The 18661-nt window shown below is 40.7% G+C and overlaps 1 protein-coding gene across 2 annotated transcripts in view; it reads right to left on the bottom strand.

Moving 5' to 3' along the window:
- thsd7aa (thrombospondin, type I, domain containing 7Aa) overlaps positions 1-18661 on the bottom strand; it is a 59601-nt gene continuing 40940 nt past the window's right edge. Inside the window, exons 9-29 of one of the 2 annotated variants that reach the window (XR_002917516.2) lie at positions 17473-17588; positions 17196-17328; positions 16999-17102; positions 15076-15270; positions 14722-14988; positions 13922-14100; positions 13325-13330; positions 12780-12913; positions 12355-12508; positions 11489-11630; positions 11282-11397; positions 11083-11200; positions 10739-10884; positions 10292-10466; positions 8528-8701; positions 8323-8418; positions 6687-6769; positions 4390-4603; positions 3637-3724; positions 1584-1913; positions 546-641 (exon numbers count right to left, since the gene is read on the bottom strand). Coding sequence is in view for 1 of the 2 variants with exons in the window: in XM_024259558.2 (XP_024115326.1) it covers positions 554-641; positions 3637-3724; positions 4390-4603; positions 6687-6769; positions 8323-8418; positions 8528-8701; positions 10292-10466; positions 10739-10884; positions 11083-11200; positions 11282-11397; positions 11489-11630; positions 12355-12508; positions 12780-12913; positions 13325-13330; positions 13922-14100; positions 14722-14988; positions 15076-15270; positions 16999-17102; positions 17196-17328; positions 17473-17588 (2728 nt within the window). In the remaining variant the exon portion in view is untranslated. Of the gene's footprint in view, positions 642-1583; positions 1914-3636; positions 3725-4389; positions 4604-6686; positions 6770-8322; positions 8419-8527; positions 8702-10291; positions 10467-10738; positions 10885-11082; positions 11201-11281; positions 11398-11488; positions 11631-12354; positions 12509-12779; positions 12914-13324; positions 13331-13921; positions 14101-14721; positions 14989-15075; positions 15271-16998; positions 17103-17195; positions 17329-17472; positions 17589-18661 lie in introns of both variants that reach the window. The other variant, XM_024259558.2, reaches the window with a different exon arrangement.

The following is an 18661-nucleotide window of genomic DNA, read 5'->3' as shown; positions in this document are numbered from 1 at the left end:
ACTGTGCAGATCTTGTATTAAGAGAGGCAGTTTGATATGGCGAAGCGAGGCGCACGTGTCATGCTGCACTAATATAGTGCAAAAAATGTATGCCTGGAGAACAGAAGGGAGGACAGGTGAAGGAGCTGGCGACTCTCGCTTCTGATTGTATTCTTCCTAAAGGCTGCACCCAGGCCACCAAGACAAACGTGGGTTCTTGGAGAGTCAACGAAGGATACAAAAGTTCATGCAGCGATGCTGTTACAAAAAGGAAGGAACACTGGAGGGCGAGGGGGGAGAAACTTGTGCTTTTCCACAAAGACGTCGTCTTAGCTAGACCCTGTGGTCTGAAAGCAGCCAGTGGCAGCACATGGAGAAGAAGAGGCAAAGGCAGACTTCCAGAAGAAGATCAGTTTGTGAAGGCTCCTGTGACAAAAACATCAAGGCTGCGGAATAAACATGAGCTCAGAGTGTGAGCTGTGAGGTCTCAGTCGAGACCGTTGCTTCTGCACGCCGGCGAGCGGCTCCAGAACAGGGTCTGCACAGGAGATGGGCGTTTTCACCGGGAGGACGTCTACATGTCAGCGTCCCCGTCGTAGGCCAGAGTCAGAGGCTTCAGCCTGTTGTTCATCTGTCGCCGCGGAGGCTTCTTCGGCTTCTTGCTACAAAACAAGCATGAACACAAATTATGATTCTCCCAACGCCGTGTTTGCACCTAAATGAAAGCTCAAAGATGTTCACATGAAACACAAAACATGCATGTTTGAAACTTGTGATCCTCTGCAACTGATGTGAAGGGAATGTAGATGAATTTAGATGTAATGGCAATGAATGGCCACTAGATGGAGGCAGACTTCTCCACATTCCTGAACAATATCCTCAGCCACCAAAACTGGAGCCATGATTTTTAGTTCACATTTTGTAAGGAAGCTGCAGTTCATTCAGAAAGCTGCTGCTCGGGTCTTGACCAAAACCAGGAAGTACGAGCACATTTCTGTCCTCAGGTTCATACAGACTCAAAAACAGCTCTGCTTGTGTTCAGTTCTCTCCATGACAGAAGCTCATCCCTACATGATGGCCCATTTAAAGCACCATAGATGCTGTAAAATTCAGGTATTCACTGTTACATAATATGAAATATTTTTCCTCTTGATATGAGATGAGCCTTTACTCTGACAATGTTCAAGGACAGAGATATTTTGCTTTCTTTTATTTCTGTAAATCACTTTCAGTGACCTTGTGCAGGAACTGGTTTTACAAATCAGCCTGTTTTGCTTTGACTGCTTTTTCTTCTACTTGTCCTTTTATTTTTTAACTAGAATGCACGGCAATTATATCACTTTTCCTCTTTAGTTTAACATAAAAGAATTCGGGAGCCGTGTTTTCAGAAAAGTCAAAGTTTGGTCAACTATGAGTTTCTTACCTGCACAAAGAAGGCAGAGAAACTAGAAAAATGAATCCTAAAGAGGCCTGAATGCACCATTTGATTTCTTGTCACCAAAAGTGTTGATAATGAGTCAACAATGAGTGCAGACTTAGAAACATGTGTGTACCCCGTTGTGCAGATGTGTGTGTTAACACGTGTGTTCTGCAGCTCTGCTCACCTCCAGCATGTGATCCCCTGACATGAGTGACCAGCACCGTGCTGTATAGATGTGGGTGATGTGAGTACAGCAGGGGGTTGGGGGCGAAACCCTGACTAAGTGATGAGCGTTTCAAAGTGGGCCCTGACGGCGGGCTGCTGCAGCTGCGTGTTTTCCAGCGGCAGCGGCGCCGGCGGCTGCTGGAGGCCCTGCAGCTTTAAGTCATCTGCCTCTAGTTTCTGGCAGGCGGGGCAAGTGTACGGCACCGTGCAGATATCTGGCTCCATCCACAGAACCCCGTCAGGGGGGGACTCAGAGCCCGACTTGCAGCAAAGGCAACAACCACAATGACTGAGCATGGAGAGGGAGGGGGGACAGAAACAAAAACAAAGAGGAAATGAAAGAATAATGAAATGATAAAACTCACAAAAATGAACAAAACAATGAAAAACATGAACTCAGAGGTGATGAAGACTCAATATGGAGAGAAAATCATTCTAAAACATTTATGTGGGCAAACTACTTGATTTATGTGTGTGTAACCTTAATTTGTGTGAGTAATATAGTGTATGTCTGTAATACTTACTTTGTATGTGTGATACCTAATTTATATGTGTGTAATATTGTGTATGCAATACTTGTTTTGTGTATCTAATACTTGATTTGTGTCTGTAATACTTTTTGTATCTAATACTTGATTTGTGTCTGTAATACTTGATTTGTGTGTATCTAATACTTGATTTGTGTATCTAATACTTGATTTGTGTGTGTAATACTTGATTGGTGTGTATCTAATACTTGATTTGTGTCTGTAATACTTGATTTGTGTGTATCTAATACTTGATTTGTGTCTGTAATACTTTGTGTATCTAATACTTGATTTGTGTGTATCTAATACTTGATTTGTGTCTGTAATACTTGATTTGTGTGTATCTAATACTTGATTTGTGTATCTAATACTTGATTTGTGTGTGTAATACTTGATTGGTGTGTATCTAATACTTGATTTGTGTGTATATAATACTTGATTTGTGTGTATGTAAAACTTGATTTGTGTGTATATAATACTTGATTTGTGTGTGTAATACTTTGTGTCTGTAATACTTGATTTGTGTGTAAATAATACTTGATTTGTGTGTGTAATACTTTGTGTCTGTAATACTTGATTTGTGTATCTAATACTTGATTTGTGTGTATGTAAAACTTGATTTGTTTATGTGTAATACTTGATTTGTGTGTATCTAATACTTGATTTGTATGTGTAATACTTGATTTGTGTGTATCTAATACTTGATTTGTGTGTATGTAAAACTTGATTTGTGTATATAATACTTGATTTGTGTGTATATAATACTTGATTTGTGTATATAATACTTGATTTGTGTATATAATACTTGATTTGTGTGTATATAATACTTGATTTGTGTATCTAATACTTGATTTTTGTGTATGAAAAACTTGATATGTGTGTGTAATATTTGATTTGTGTGTATGTAAAACTTGATATGTGTGTGTAATATTTGATTTGTGTGTGTAATACTTGATATGTGTGTATCTAATACTTGATTTTTGTGTATGTAAAACTTGATTTGTGTGTATGTAATACTTGAATTGTTTCTGTGTAATACTCGAAACTACTGCAATACTGTTTTCACATATACACTCCAATATCAAAAAACATGTGAAAACACACAATGTATGCACACACAAATTGAAATTATACAACTTAAAATTAACAACAAAATTCAAACTGGCTCCCACACATACAGGACGCACAGATGTTCACAGCAGCTCCCCCTGCTGGATTTCTGAGGCATTGTTCTCTTGATGCATTTCCCTTTAAACTGCTAAAAACACAGATTTGTTTTTATAATGAAAGCTACATTTTTTTGTTGTTGCCAGATGGGAATTTGACGTTTATCCCAGAAAATCTGCAGGTACTTGTGGCGACCTACATCACATGATGAATGGTGACCTTCACCACATCACTGAGGGGGACCTTGATCACATCATTGCACGCTGATGAGACGAAGCGGGGCAGACATGCTGATGCAGAAACACGGTGCTACATTACCATGCCAGATATGTCATGGAGATGATGAAGACCAGCAGGACAAAGACTCCTGCAGCCACTCCGTACACCCACGTCTTCAGCTTCCCGTCTGCAGAGACACACAGGAACACAGTGTGTTAGCTTAAAGTGAGGAAGCTCAGCAGTTTAAAAACACTTTTTCTTAGCACGCCGTCGTTTTTCATCAATTATTACATTTTTGTTTTTACTTGTTATACTTCAGTTTGTTGTAATATTGAGCACAGTGTTTGTTCTGGAAGCTTCATGGAGGTTTTTTCAGTGATTTTTTCAGTTTTGATCATAAAGCCAGAACTTATGACCACTGATGAGGGCAGGAATATAGACTTTTGTTCAGAAAATATGGATTCAGATATTAAAAATGGGACTTTTTTCCTCATTTATGTGGCAAACTTAAAACAGAAAATATGTCTGGATACCCTTAAAACATGGATTTTATTACTCCAAACTCTGTTGTAACAGAATGGAAGTCCAGTTATTTTTAGACTAACTGATTGAAAAATAATGTTTTACATTTAGCAGAATTTATTTTAATCAATAAACTTTCATTTTGATGAGAAATCTTTGTTCAGAATTGCAGAACAATATTAGACACATTTATTCGGACATTGTATTTCAGTTGCTGCATTTCAACCTGTGTTCAGCTTTTCCCATTTCATGCTACAGTCTGAATTTCCCAAAATCCTCATATTTCTTTTACTTTAGCGGCCTTTTAATTTTTTCCATGTAACGCGATACCTGGTCCAAACGGCTGCAGGAACCAGGTGCGCCCCGCCCTGCCAGGCGCGCTGGCTGCAGGCTGCGTGGGGTTGAAGCCTCGGATGGTCTTGACGTCGGCCCTGTTGTCTCCTGTGGTGGGGATCTCCAGCATGGGGATGACGGTGCACTGATCCAGCAGGCCGTCAGAGGTCATGACCTCGGTGAAGCCCTCTTCACAGCCGCAGACGCCGGCCTGAGGGGAGAGGGTTAGAGCTGGTCAGGGGAGAACCTGGGAGAGAGGGCTTCTGGTTTACAACCACTTTGTAACCATCAAGACCCTCAAATGAGTAAAAATTAAATCATATTTCTTACTTTAATATTATAATATATAGAATTTGAGCAGATTTGATGTAAAGTGAGAAACGTCTAATAATTTTGGCTTTTTTATGACTGCAGCAGTTGTATGTTGTCAGATCATCCTCTCTGTGTGTTGCCACTTCATTTGCCTTGATGAGTTTTGACAATGTCATCCCAAAGCCATGCTCTAAAACATTGTGACATTACAATAAACAGGAAATTATCCTCCTCCTTTGTTACTGTAGGTTGCTGATGACACTTTCCTGATGCACATTTTAGTTACTTGTTGTGTTCCTCCAAATTGGTTTAAAACAGAGGTGTCAAGCTCAATGGGACAAGGGGCAAAAATCCAAAACACACCTTAGGTCGTGGGCCAAACAGGATAAACATTTATTGAATACTTTAAAACTTTAAAACCCTAACTTTTTATTGTAATTATGAACTAGATATATAACATTACCTGCAATAATGCAAGAGGGAATGCTGTAAGCTCAATTTGGCTGCTGAAGATGCTAGTGCTGATAGCTGAAGATACTGAAATTGATAGTTAAAAATGCTGAAGCTGCTAGCTGAAAACGTTGAAGCTGATAGCTAAAATCACTGAAGCTAATAGCTGAAAACGCTGAAGCTGCTAGCCAGCTAAAACTAGATAATGCCAAATTAGCCTAAAAACTAAAAAAAAAAAAAAAACGTAGATTGGCGAAAATATTTCGCATGTAGCTGAAAAAATAGCTAAACTTCAAAATAGCCCTAAAAAACCTAAAAAAGCCCAAATTAGCCAAAACAGCTAGCATGTAAATATTAGCCCTACTTCAGCATAAGCCTTTAAAAAAGCCCAAATTAGCCAAAACAGCTAGCATGTAAATATTAGCCTAGCTTTAAAATAGCCTTAAAAAAGGGCTAAATTAGCCAAAACAGCTAGCATGTAAATAAGCCTAGCTTTAAAATAGCCTTAAAAAAGGGCTAAATTAGCTAAAACAGCTAGCATGCAAATATTAGCCTAACTTCAACAAAGCCTTAAAAAAAGGCCTAAATTAGCCAAAACAGTTAGCGTGAAAATATAAGTCTAACTTCAACATAGCCTTAAAAAATGCCTAAATTAGCCAAAACAGTTAGCATGTAAATATAAGTCTAACTTCAAAATAGCCTAAAATGTATTTGTATGTGTGTTTGTATGTTTGTGAAATATTAGCTAAAATCCAAAATAGCCCAAAAAGCTAACAGAATGCCAATTTTTAAAACTTTAAAACTCTAACTTTTGAACATAATTATGAATGATAAAAAAATCAGGAATATTATTCCAGAATAAAACTTAAACCTTAAATAACTTGCAGTACTTTAACCTCTATAAAAATATGTTTTGTCAAAATTAAACAAGCTAGAAATGAGTGCAAGCTAACATCATTCCATTAATAACAATAATATAAAATGATCTGGAGGGCCGGGTCCGGCCCCCGGGCCTTGACTTTGACATGTGTTTTAAAAAGATTCTTCACCAAACAAGATGAATGTTAGTTTTTCAGAGGACGGTCAGAAATGCTGAGAGACTAGTTCTTTTAAGAAACCATTGAGATTGAGGGCTAAACTGTCATAATTTGTGCATAAAATCATAGTTGACACTTTCACTGTTAAGATTTCTAATTTCCGCCTGACACGACGCCGGCACGACGCCGGCACGACTCGGATTTCTGAGGACGATCCCTCTCAGGGGTTTTTAATGAGCCTCAGACCCCCGCAGTGTAATGAATGAGCCGAGGAATAGACATGTGGAGGAGGGGAACGCGCTCACTCAGACTCCACACAAACAATGTAAATAAATAAAAAAATTAGCATATATATTTCTGTCATTATCGTGGGCTTAACAGTGTGCTGCACGCCTGTCTTTCACATCCATAACTGCCGAACATTTACTGATGTTTTTGGAGCAGCACCAACTTCAAGCTGCAACACGTCACAAATGTCCTCTTTTCTGAGCTCACCTCGGTGCACAAAGACCGGGGCTTGGTACACGGCGGGTGGCAAGACCGGTCAGCCATCGGCTTGGAGCTCAGCAGACATCCACCTGTGGAGAAGGAGCAGGAAGTCAAGGAGCAGAAGTCGGATTCCTTATTATTTATGTGCTAAATTGCTTCATTGTGGGGTCCCAAATCCAATAAATCCAATAAAAAATGAGTGCATTTAAGAGTTGGAGATACCCTATTCTTCAAGTGGTGTCATTTGATTTCTGTTTTCCAATAAGGAGATATACGCTGATATGTTTTAAAGTTTGACATCTTGACATGTATGAAAGAAACTCAGGAGGCCTTGAGTAGTGGGACGTATTTTATGGTCTCGGAGCACAAACGGAAGACAGAAGCAACGTTTTGCAAGGATTTTCCTGATGATGGTTCCTCCATAAACAACCAGAAGTGCTTATTGCTCCTTGTTATCTAACTTTTATGGGCATGTATTGTAGACGTGGCTCAATGAGTGGAGAAATGTCATTGGAAGGAGGCCAGAAAATATCCGATGGAGCTTTAATTAGTTTCTACTGCAGCCATAGAAGGCTTTAAAGTGTGTTTTTTTTTTCAACTTTGAAGCAATCGCATCTTTTCATACACAATTCAAATAATAGTTGTAAAGCCTACGGTTTAGCTTAGTTGGTCACAAATCAGACTGCTGTTAGTTGTAACTTTCAGTACTTATTTATGGACTTATAAACTCCAATCTGTGTGTCAAACCGCTAACTGGTATCATCCATCTCATCTAATCTTAATAGCACATTTTTTCCAAGATATTTATATGTATTTTAGTCCACCGAGTGTAAAAGAATGTTTTAAAAAAATAAATTCAGTGTTGAAATTGTTTCTGTCAACAATCACTGCATTGTCTAACATGGCAGACAATTCTTATAGTTCTACATGAATATATGTGGTTTTAATTGTTAAAAATAATTTAAAAATCGACAACATTTCTGCCTAAAATGGCGTTAATTTGCTTTTTTCATTAATTATGTAGATGCACTTTATATTACCGGCTATGAAAAGTACTACATAAATAAAGATTTGAGTTAATAATTGGATTAAATCTCATGTTTCAGTTTTGAAGGAATTTGAACCTTGAAAGTGCTTATAAACCTGATTAAACAGACTCACAAACATGTCCAAATGCACAAGAACTTGTTCATTTTTAATGGACTGTGTGAATATTTATGAGAGCAACGATGAGCTGATGTGAGAACAGAAAATGATTCTGTGTGTGGATCGTTCCTCTGTGAGCCCCGAGACTCACATTCACGCACAAACAATGGAAGCCGGGCTCACGCTGGTTCTGGGAAACACTAATGATGCCGTTTTTGCAGATAAGCTTTAATAAGATCTGCTGCCATCAAGTTCCTGGCTGGTGTTTTCCTGAAATGATGGTTTCATGTGTCTGTCCTGACATGTTTCGTGGGTCGTATTGTGAGAGATCCCAGACAGAGCCCAAACACAGATCATTAGAACACCGCTTTAAAACTTGAGCTTTTTCTCAAAAATTAGATTTTTTTCTTCATTTACTGAGTAATTAAGCTTTGATTTTTCGTGAAAATTTGATTCTAGGAATGTAACATCTATCATGCAGAATGGGGAGGCTCACCTGTGACGTTCAGTCCATCTGAGCGCTCACACCAAACCTGACGAGACGACCCTCTCCACGGTCCGCTCCGCCACTTGTATTCAAAGCACTGCCCCCCTGCATGGATGTGATCATACAGTTTTTTCTTAAACTGGTTTTATGTTCATTAAAAAAGAGCACTACAATCTTCTTCTTCTTCTTCACATGGATCCTCTTGATATCTCACCTGTGCAGGGCCGCGCCTCCAGCTCCTGTTCTGGACACTGCAGCAGGTTTTCGGGATCCTGGGCCAGGACGGCTCTAGAGCGAACCTGGACGGAGCCGAAGCCCAGATCGTCTCCGTTGATGCAGTTCAGCTGGCACGGACTCCATACGGTCCAGTCAGTCAGGTAGCAATCTCCTGTTGGACGTTCACACAAAGAGATATCGGACACCAAACCTCCACTCTGAACCAGCTTGAATTCTATGCTTCATGATCAATATAACCTAAAGAATTATGTTTTCATTCAGCCCTGCATTACAGACATTGGATGAAAATGAAAAATAATTTTCCAATTTTACCAAAGACTGAATCTATTTTGATTAAAATGGGTTTCATTGAAGATTCTAGCATTTTTCTGTCCGAATGTGTCAGTAACTCCAGCTGCAATTCATAAACATCTACATTTACATACATTTACAATGACCATTCAAGCAGCCATTTCTAATAAAAAGTCTATGCAAACACCCATAAATGTTTAAGGACTATTTATATGTTCTATGTACAAAACATGTGAACGAGTGTTGAAAGTTCAACCAGATCAAACATTGACCAATCAGGGACTCAGATTAATCAACGCATTCTCACTCCCAACTCCTCACATATGGATGTAGGGTTCGAGTCCCCTCCACGCCACTTTTTGACGTTTTGGGTGTTACTAACTCGTCGTTTTTTTTGACCTGCTGGCTGTTTAAATCGGTCCTGGTTTGAGGGCCACTTGGTATCGGGCCACAGACGCTAACCAGGGGTCCCCAACCCTCAGGACACAGATCGGACCGATAACGGTAGCTGTACCCTAATCTGGTAAATTAAACCTTTAACACCTGAGGTGTCACCGGTGACGCTTGAACAAAAAATCTTTAACATATTGTTACTTTTCAACCGTTACCACGATCAATGTAGTTCCACTAAATCTGCTGGAGTTACGTTGATCATGTTAACGGTTGAAAAATTACCATAAATCAAATAACATAAAGACCGGAGCTCCGGTGCTTAAGGGTTAACCCTAACTGGGTACTGGTATTCTAACCCATTATGGGTTCAGTATCCGTTACTATGTCTGGTAGTGGGTACGGGTTGGGGACCTGTGAATTAATGGGCCAAAATGTCAAAAAATGACGAGTTGAGGGAACCCAAAACACCAAAAAGTGACGTGGTGGGGGCTAGAACCATCCATCCATATATGACGAGTTAGGAGTGAGAATGTGTAGGATTCGGTTGTGACATATGAACGTATTTTTGTTTATCTGGTGAACCAAGACAAGTCTAAGAACATTTGTTTTTTTAATCTAAAGATAAACAAGGCTACTGTCCTGACATGATGGTAATCTGTATCCACCATGCAAGGACGTTAACATTGAACCAAACTGTTTCACGCCCAAGATTTGCACCACTTTGACAATTCATACCAAGCCTCTTCTAACTCTAGGTGGCGAGCGTGCGCCAGTATACAGTAACACATTTAAGAATGTGCATTTTGGAACCTTGCATCAAATGCCTGGTGTGTACATACAGTACATTACATTGAGAGGCAGATCTTGAGGAACAATAACGAAACCATCGTAGAAAGTTTTAATTACTCTCCTTAGAAAGCTCTGACAGTCAAACCTATCTGCTCTGTCTTACTACATTGAAGGAAAGACTTTCTCTGAAAAACCAGACCTGGTACTTTTATTATCTTCTTGCCATAAATGCGTCACTGTGCGTTCCTTCAGGTTCAGCAGAACCTACCCGGGCAAGGAATGGTGCACGCCTCCTGTAGGATGATCTGAGCATCTCCGTCCACCAACAGCTCCACGTCTGCACACAGCTCGTCGTCCACCAGGCCGCTGTCCTGCTGACCCGAACCGTCGGACACAAAGCACGACACGTTCCTGAAGCGCACGCCGTGACCACACCGAGCCCCCTGAGAGCGGAAAGAAGGAAAACTGTTTCTCTGTTTCTGCATACTGGGTGGCCTAATGCATTAAAATGGACCCCAACCATTGAGACTTTAAGACAGGTGTCTTACTAGCTTTTGATAACTGATTTCATAATTTCAACTGTTCAGTTTCCCTCCAGGACAGAATCCTGTTATTTTTGTTGAGAAGAATAACGAACTGAAGAGACTGGCATGAACACTGACTCAACGTTTAAGAGTAAACTCTGCACAAACACACGGGAGAGCGGCCGACTGACCTCAGATCTGCATTCAGACCAGGTGCTGTATCTCCAGCTGTAGCAGGGCTGAACTGGGCATGGCTTCCACTGTTCCATCTGATATGGACACGGCCTCCCGTCTCCCTGAGGAGCCTGGACCACCGTCCGTCTCCTCCACAGCTTACCTGAAGCACAGTAAGAACACAAGAATATGCGTGGAAATATTTGAAAGCCAAGTCTTCTCGTAGGTCAGTCTCCAAAGAAGATGACTTAAAAACTTTTTAGGAAACTGCCTAGAAATCCCCAAATTGATGCTTTGATTATAAAATATCACGATTTCCTTAGGAAATTCCTTCAGGTCAGACTCAAACCAAAGAGCATACCTGCCAGGCCGCAGCTGCGCGTGCACTCAGACCACGCTGACCAATCAGACAGCTGACAGTTGACGGGACACTCCACCACGCAGGAAGCGTTCATCTGCAGCTTCCTGTCTAAGCCCAGCTGCACAGAAACATCACGCAGTCTCAGTCGATCCATCTCAGAGCCTGTCAGAGGGTTAAACAAGAGGCGGCGGGGTCTGACCTCTTTGCAGTAGCTGGGGTCCACAGACTTCCCATCACTGCGCACACAGTCCAGCATGCGGGTCTTGATGCCGTATCCGCACACGGCTTTTTCACTGAGCTGACAGGTGCTCCAGTCTGCAGGGACACACACCAGAAACCCGTCAGCGACCAAATCTGCACCCGCCATCTCGCTGCTGGGGGGAGGCCAACCAGAACAGGCACTCACCTGTGATGTTGTACGAGTAGTGGAAGCAGTTGCTGTTCTTTCTGCACGGCTCGGTTTCTGTGGTGGGGGGGCAGGTCTTGTTGTTTCCTGGTTGACGCAGCGGGAAAGCAGCCCTCTCACGAGTCCTGTTCTCACTGCAGGGCTGGAAAAAAGAGTTTTGTTTGAAAACTTTCTCTGTGTCTTGTCTGGTTGGTGTCTTAAAGGAGGGGGCGGAGCCAAACTGAATCATAATAATAGGCATACATTTAGAGTTTCTCACATTTGGATCCCTGGATGACTAGAATATAAACTGGGAATTGATTTGACAAATTCCCACAAGTATTTGTAATTATTACAGTATTGACAGAGATTCTTCTGTGTTTAGTAATTCCATATATATATTTTTTTCTTAATCAAGCTGATTGAAAAAGTAACAGAAAAAACTCTTCCAATGAGCAGCTGGAACAAAACTTCACAATTTTTACTTTATTTGCATTAATGTTTAGGGTTTGATTTTAATTTTAGAAAATTATTTTGGAAAGTATAACCTTTTGTCGTCATGAAAAAAATACATTTTTTGAAAACTGGCATCTCTGACCCTAATATTTCAGTTTTATCAACCAATATATGAGATTTCAGGCAAATTAAGTAAAAAAAAATCCATAAAAACTATAGGAATTGTTAGCAGATGTTTTTTACTCTCTTTTTCATAAGAGAATGTGGTCAGGTAGTGTTTCAACACAACAAAACTATTATAAAACCTTTGCATCCATATGAAGTGTAAAAATGCTCCCATTCATTCTTATCTTTATGGCCTTTAAGCTTAAATTATATTTTTGTCAAAATACTCCAAAAATATTCAAACTATGAACCAAAAACATCTTTACCAGTGGGCATCGGCTCCACGACCCCCAGTCCGATAACACGCAGTCACCAGGACAGGGTAGACGGCTGTTCCGGGCTCCTAAAGGCATCTCCTCAGGGTCACACAGGTAGTCCTCCACCTGCTCCGACGGCCCGTCTATGGTGTTGAGCATGCACCTGGTCATGAAGAGATTCAGCCAAATATACGTAAGATTTTTTACTCCATTCACACCACAGAGTTTGTTTTAAGATCTGCTTCAATGCAATGAGAAATATTCACATTCACTGTCTCTGTTAGGTTTGATGTCATTTCTTTAAAACACAGCTTGCAAACTGTCTTGCAGGTTGTTGGAGTCTTGTATCCCCCCAAATATATTTTAAAAAAGTATGTAAAAACAAATCCTTGATACATTTTTTTACCTTGCCGCATGACATCAGCCCCGCTCACCTGATTTTCCGGGTCTGCACACCCTCACCGCAGTTGCTCCTTAGGTCCACGTTGCTAATTTTCCACACACTCCAGGGCTCTGCCACCCACACGTACTGTCCGCAGTCACTGAGGCATGGCACCACCTCATACACCTGACAGGTACGCAGGGGAGGTACAATATGAGCATCAACAGGATTTGTTTTAAACTTATTTGACTCTTCAAACTAACGCAGAAATAGCAGGAGTTTCTGCTAAAGTGCAAAGATATTCTATGAGACTGAACACATTTAGTTTTAAAAAATAGTCCAAAAAATTTAATTTTTTTATTATTTTGAAGAAATTGTATAGCAAGTATTGATTTGTTAATTTCCTCATGAACAAAGTCTTCTTTTTCTTCTGTTAAATTCTATATTTTCTTCTTTTTTTGAAAATACATCATCACATGTGTGTAATTGTGTAACGGTCCTAGATGATGTTTACCTTCCCTAAAAGGATGACTCTTCAGCAGCCTGTTATACAAATGTATTCACAAATAAAACAAGGAAAACAAACTTTGCACCTACCTGAGCCTGTGGATGTCGCAGCAATGAAACGGTAGAACAAAGGGAGAAGAAGACATGAGTAGTATTCCTATGAAGAGATAATTAGACTAAAAAAGCATTCAGCTGATAAAAAGTCATCAAGCTGTCTCAAAATAGAATAAATGCTTTTTTCCTCTCCTTAAATCCTGTTGTGAATACCTAATATTCTGAAAAATGAGCATATCCCACATATTTTATCCTGAATTTGACCTTATAGATAATAAAATGAGTCACGATTGTGATTTATTCAGGACATCAGCTTCCTTGGGACAAAATTAGAATTTTGGCATGCATGCAAATGTATGAGTTATTCTGTTTTGTGCCTAAATGCATTGTTTAGTCTTAAAAGTGAATTGTGAGGCATTCAAGCATGAACTCAGTGAGTTTATGCTTGAGCTGAGTTAGATCTAGTTTTTGGTTCCTTTTTTTTATCACATTTCCCTGTTTTTCTCATATTTTAGAGGTGTTAGAATTTTGCTCTATCAACACACGTGAATGAATCACTACAGCAAACTCAGAATATAACCTCTTGGAGGAAGAAACGAGGCGTTCACATCTGTGGGAATTCTAGCCTTTCACCTGATTGACGTGGTCCAGTTTGGGACATGGTCTCCCACCGTTGTAGGGTTTTTCCCTGAGCCACTTGGAGCGAACTTTAACCCCACTGCCGCAAGACTTACTGCAGCGGGACCAGTTGGACCACTCGCTCAGCTTGCAGTCAGAGGGACAAGGGATGATGCACGCCTCCTCGATGTAGCCTGGGATCAGACAGTCACAGAAATCTTTATAGAGAACTGTAGTGGCAGTGTTGTCACGCTAACCCAAACTGCACATTAAAGAGCTAAAGGTACATTTTTTTTTTTGCAACTGTTTAAGGATAAGAATAATGTAATATTGACTAAAAACGATAAAATAAAGAAATAAAAATGATTGAGATAATCAAAAACAGAATACATTTATGGTACTCGGACAGGAAAAAAATGCAGGAAATTTTCTAAATAATTCAGAAAACTAGAAGTTCAATATAAAGTTTAAAAGTGTTGGAAGAAAAACTGTAATTAAGTTGTCACACACTTTTAGAAAATTATGTCTTTTATCCTGTTACCGTTGAAAGTCTCTGATCACGACTTTCACCACCACATATGTGCTTTTTTGCTCCACTCTACCTGATCTCCCCCAGAGGTTTAGGTAGGAAACAACAGTAAATGTTCATAAATAATTATCTAGATATTGTCTAATCCGCAAGTATTGCCAAACGAAATGTCGCAATATAAATCAGTTTTTCCCTATACCAATAGTGGTGAGATTTGGTAACCTCCAGGGAACTTTAAGGGTCTTTTGTGGCCAACACTAGTTATTAGGTCCAAGGGAAGACTCACCATGACTGTTGCAGCGAGAAGTTTCCACCAAGCGACTGTCCTGGTCGTAGCACGCCATGGCTTGGTAGCGGTAGCCTTGACCGCACTCCTTGATGTCCCCCTGCACCTTCATGCCGAGCTGACCCTCCACGCGGCTGTTCTCAGGAAGGATGCAGTCCGACCAGTTCCCCACAGGCTGGGCGTTGTACTTCTTACACGGGCAGTACTGGGTCTCACTCAGGGGGTACATTTGGTTGTTTTTACACTGGTCACGCTTTTTGCTTTTTCCTGAGACAGGGAAAAAAAACACAAACGAACACTTAGAAGTGTAAGTGGCCCTCCGGTGATGCATTTATCTGGAAGTCTTCCACTTACCCATCAGGGTCCTCTTCCGGGTCCTGACACCCACACAGTTGGCTGTGCAGGAGGAGAACTTGGACCAGCTGCTGAGCTGACAGTCCTCCTGACAGGGCAAATGGCACAGCTGGGTGAGAGGCGGCATGGGGCTGGCAGACTTCAGACATGCTTCAACGTCTGCTTGACCGCCGTCCTGCTTTCGGCACGAAATGGCTGCAGAAGGCCAAGAGAAAGCAAAAGATCAGAGGAGATTTTGAAAGATTTACACCTCCGGCTGTGTTGGAGCATCGATTCAACTCTGACAGCAAACTCCAAAAAACAAGAAGAGAACGACACCCATAAATCCGACATTTCTGGGCTTCATCTTCTCTCTGCCACAAGCTGAGAAGGAGCTTTAGCCAGAAATGGCTATAACAATGAGGAATTGTTCTGAATGAGTGAGGAGTCAAAGACTTGTAATAAAGTCTCCTGCTTCAGCCGGCTCTGTTTCATCTAATGGAGCATAATGATAAGAGCTTCCTCGAATGGAGGAGCAGGATGCTGATTGCAGGCATCAGATAACGCTGTTTGTGTCTGAGGCGTCAGCAGGAGCTCTGATGGGAAGAACAGTTCAGCTGCCTGCGTGCCTTCAGCTCATGCAGACCAGAGACTCAGCACAGCTTTCTGAGACATTAAATATATCTCCAAGCCTAAACGCTCATCTCCGAAACATCCCAAGCACCCCAGCTGCTCTTGGCTCATCAAAGGACAAATGCAGATTCTGGGTATTTTTTTTTTATTTTTTTTAGAAAATAAATCTAATATTCTTTTTAAAACCACAAAAACGTAAAGGTTTTACAAAATAGTGCATGTGTGAACAGCAAATCAGTGCAAACATTTTAACCAAATCCATTTTTTTTAAGTTTTCAAACATTTTAATTACTTTCTAATAATTTCATGACATGTTTTTCTCCTAAATTTTTGAAATAAAATTTATTTTAACATCTACTTATACTTAACAGTACTTCAGCAAAACTAATTGTTAATCTCATATATCAGAAAATAAACAAATTATCAGCTATTATCTATAATTCCCCTTAAAACCCTCAGACTAAAAGCCAATGGACAGTACTAAATGTATTCAAATGACTACTAAGAAGTTTGAACAAAAAAATCCTAGAAATTTCTATATATTTCCATTTATACACTGCTAGATTCATCAATATTTGGACAGGCCACTTTTCATACATGATCCATGACAATTGATTTTAATATACTGGTGTTGGATACAGAGAAACCTCTTCAAAATAAAGTACAGAGTATTGCATTAGTTAGAAGTATCAACCTCTAAGTCTACACCAGAGTCTGCATAAAAGTAGATATTTTGCACCCTGCGGGATGCAAGAAAAACCCACAAGCCTCAAGAATATTCAGGCTAGATTGGACACCAAAAGAAGCAAGATGGATGAAAGTTAAGACTAAACTCCAGAATAATAAAAAAAAAGTTGTGGAGAAGGCACAGAAAGGCTGTCCAAAGCAAATCACATTGACTGAGCCCAGTCAAGTTTGTAGGTTCAGGTTTTATTCCTGAATGGCCACACTGACCTAGTCTCTAAGAATAGTCTCAAAAACACCAGGAATCTATGAATTCAAGATTTTTCAACTTTTAAGAAAAGAAAATAATTCTTTTTGGTTTGACTTGTTACTCCTGAAGCCCTAAAATATGGGATCACATTTAAGAATGTTTGTAAAGTTCTTTGGGAAACTTTCGTCAAGCCGAAGAGTTTAAGCTGAAAGTTTCTATCTTGTTGGTTCAGTCGAAATTCTTTGTGATAGTGGATCGAACCACAGCTAGAAACAAGTTGTCTTTGATTAATTATTTATGGACACAACTTCAAAGAAGTACTGTACATTAAAAGAATGACAAAGTGTTTGCTTGTCCCATCTGTTTTCTGTCTGTACCTCGAAACTGCAGACCCGGCCCACATGTCTCTTGAGCGCCAGGACTGTCCTGCCGGACCGACCACGGAACCAGTTGACATCTGCGCCATTTGTGGGTTTTCCATCTGACAGTAGATATTAGAGCACATGACAATGGTGTGACAGTGTGGCTTGGAATGCTGAAAATACAGGTACAGTGTGTAGCCTAAATCTATCACCTGTATCCAGGACAAACAGAACGAGCTTCACACTCTCTTTCCTGGACCAAAACCTCAGGACAGTCCTGTCCTCCGTTAGTTGGGACCTGGATGATGATCCGTTTCCTGAATTGTTTCTTCTTGGAGTTACTACCTAAAGAAAAAGATGTCTATTGTTGTAATAGGTCCATGTATCCTTGTTTGTGAAAAGCTAAATCACGTAGAGCCAAGGAATGGTAGCTTAAAGACCCACATTACATGTTACAATTCTGTTTATATGACGATGATCTGAACATACCTCCTGGACATGTTGATGGGCAGGGGCTCCACTCGCTGTAAGGGCTGACAATGCAGTCTTTCCTGCAAGGAAGCAAACAGGGTCTGACGGTGTCTGGGCGGAGACTCTCAGGACACCTAAAAGAAAAAGATGGACAGAGTGAGCCACAGACAGGAGCTACTCTTGGAAAATCATCTTATGGTTTGCTCACTACTGAAATCCAGGTTCTTTATCTCACGTGCCATCTTGGGTCTAACACTCCCATCAACCTGTCTGGATTTTCTACATCAAGAGATCTACCTCCTCTGACGCCACACCATCATCAGCTCCACTCACCTCCTGGACCTTCATTCTGCCAGACCCCTCATCTCCTCATGACATATACAGATTCCAGTCCTGGCTACAGTTCCACAAACTCCCCACGGACAATAAAGAAACTTTCTATCATCCATCTGCCTTCCGTGGTCCTTCCGGGTTACGAGTATCTGGGTCTGCTTTGCTCCGAAATCATGACAATACATAACTATAGGACATATAATTCATCATGCTTCTTTGGAGTCTTAGATCTCCCAGTGTCTACAAATGTTGGTCCTATTCCAATTTGGGGCTAGAACTCCAAGTGCTCCAATTACCGCAGGGGGCAATTTGCCTTTACCTTCCAAAGCAATTGTCTTCTCAAAATTTTTCTCAAGTTGTCCTTTCTTCTTAGATCTTGCAATGATGTGGGGCTGTTACATCCATCTCCAAAACCTTATTTAGTGGTTTGTCGTTATCCCTATCTTGTTGGTTTCTGGATGGGATTATTCATTCACCACCTTTGAGGGTGCCCACCTTGATCTTGGAGTCTCTGTGACTCATGTTCTGTCCGACTGATCCAGCTAGTTGATGGCCTTGCATACCCATACCCCCGTCGCTGCTAGCCTTTTACACCCTGCTGTTGTATTCTGCCACACAATGAATCCTGCCTGCTGTGGAAGATTCCAGGCCTTCATTGACCTTGTGCGCAGTGCCTGTGATCAATAACTATTTGTGGTCCTTCAGTCTACACATTTCAAGACACAGTAGGATTTCCTGTTGTGAATCCTCCCTCATACCATACAAGTGGCTGTCTTCCAGTGATTGTCCATTCACCTCCCATTGCTCTCCTCGATTTATGCTGACTGAGCTATTCACTAAGCTCTCTACCACTGTTTGCAATCTTACTGATGTC

This window comes from Oryzias melastigma, linkage group LG13, assembly GCF_002922805.2.
Source record: "Oryzias melastigma strain HK-1 linkage group LG13, ASM292280v2, whole genome shotgun sequence".
NCBI lineage: Eukaryota > Metazoa > Chordata > Actinopteri > Beloniformes > Adrianichthyidae > Oryzias > Oryzias melastigma.
This window is presented reverse-complemented; position numbering and strand designations above follow the sequence as displayed.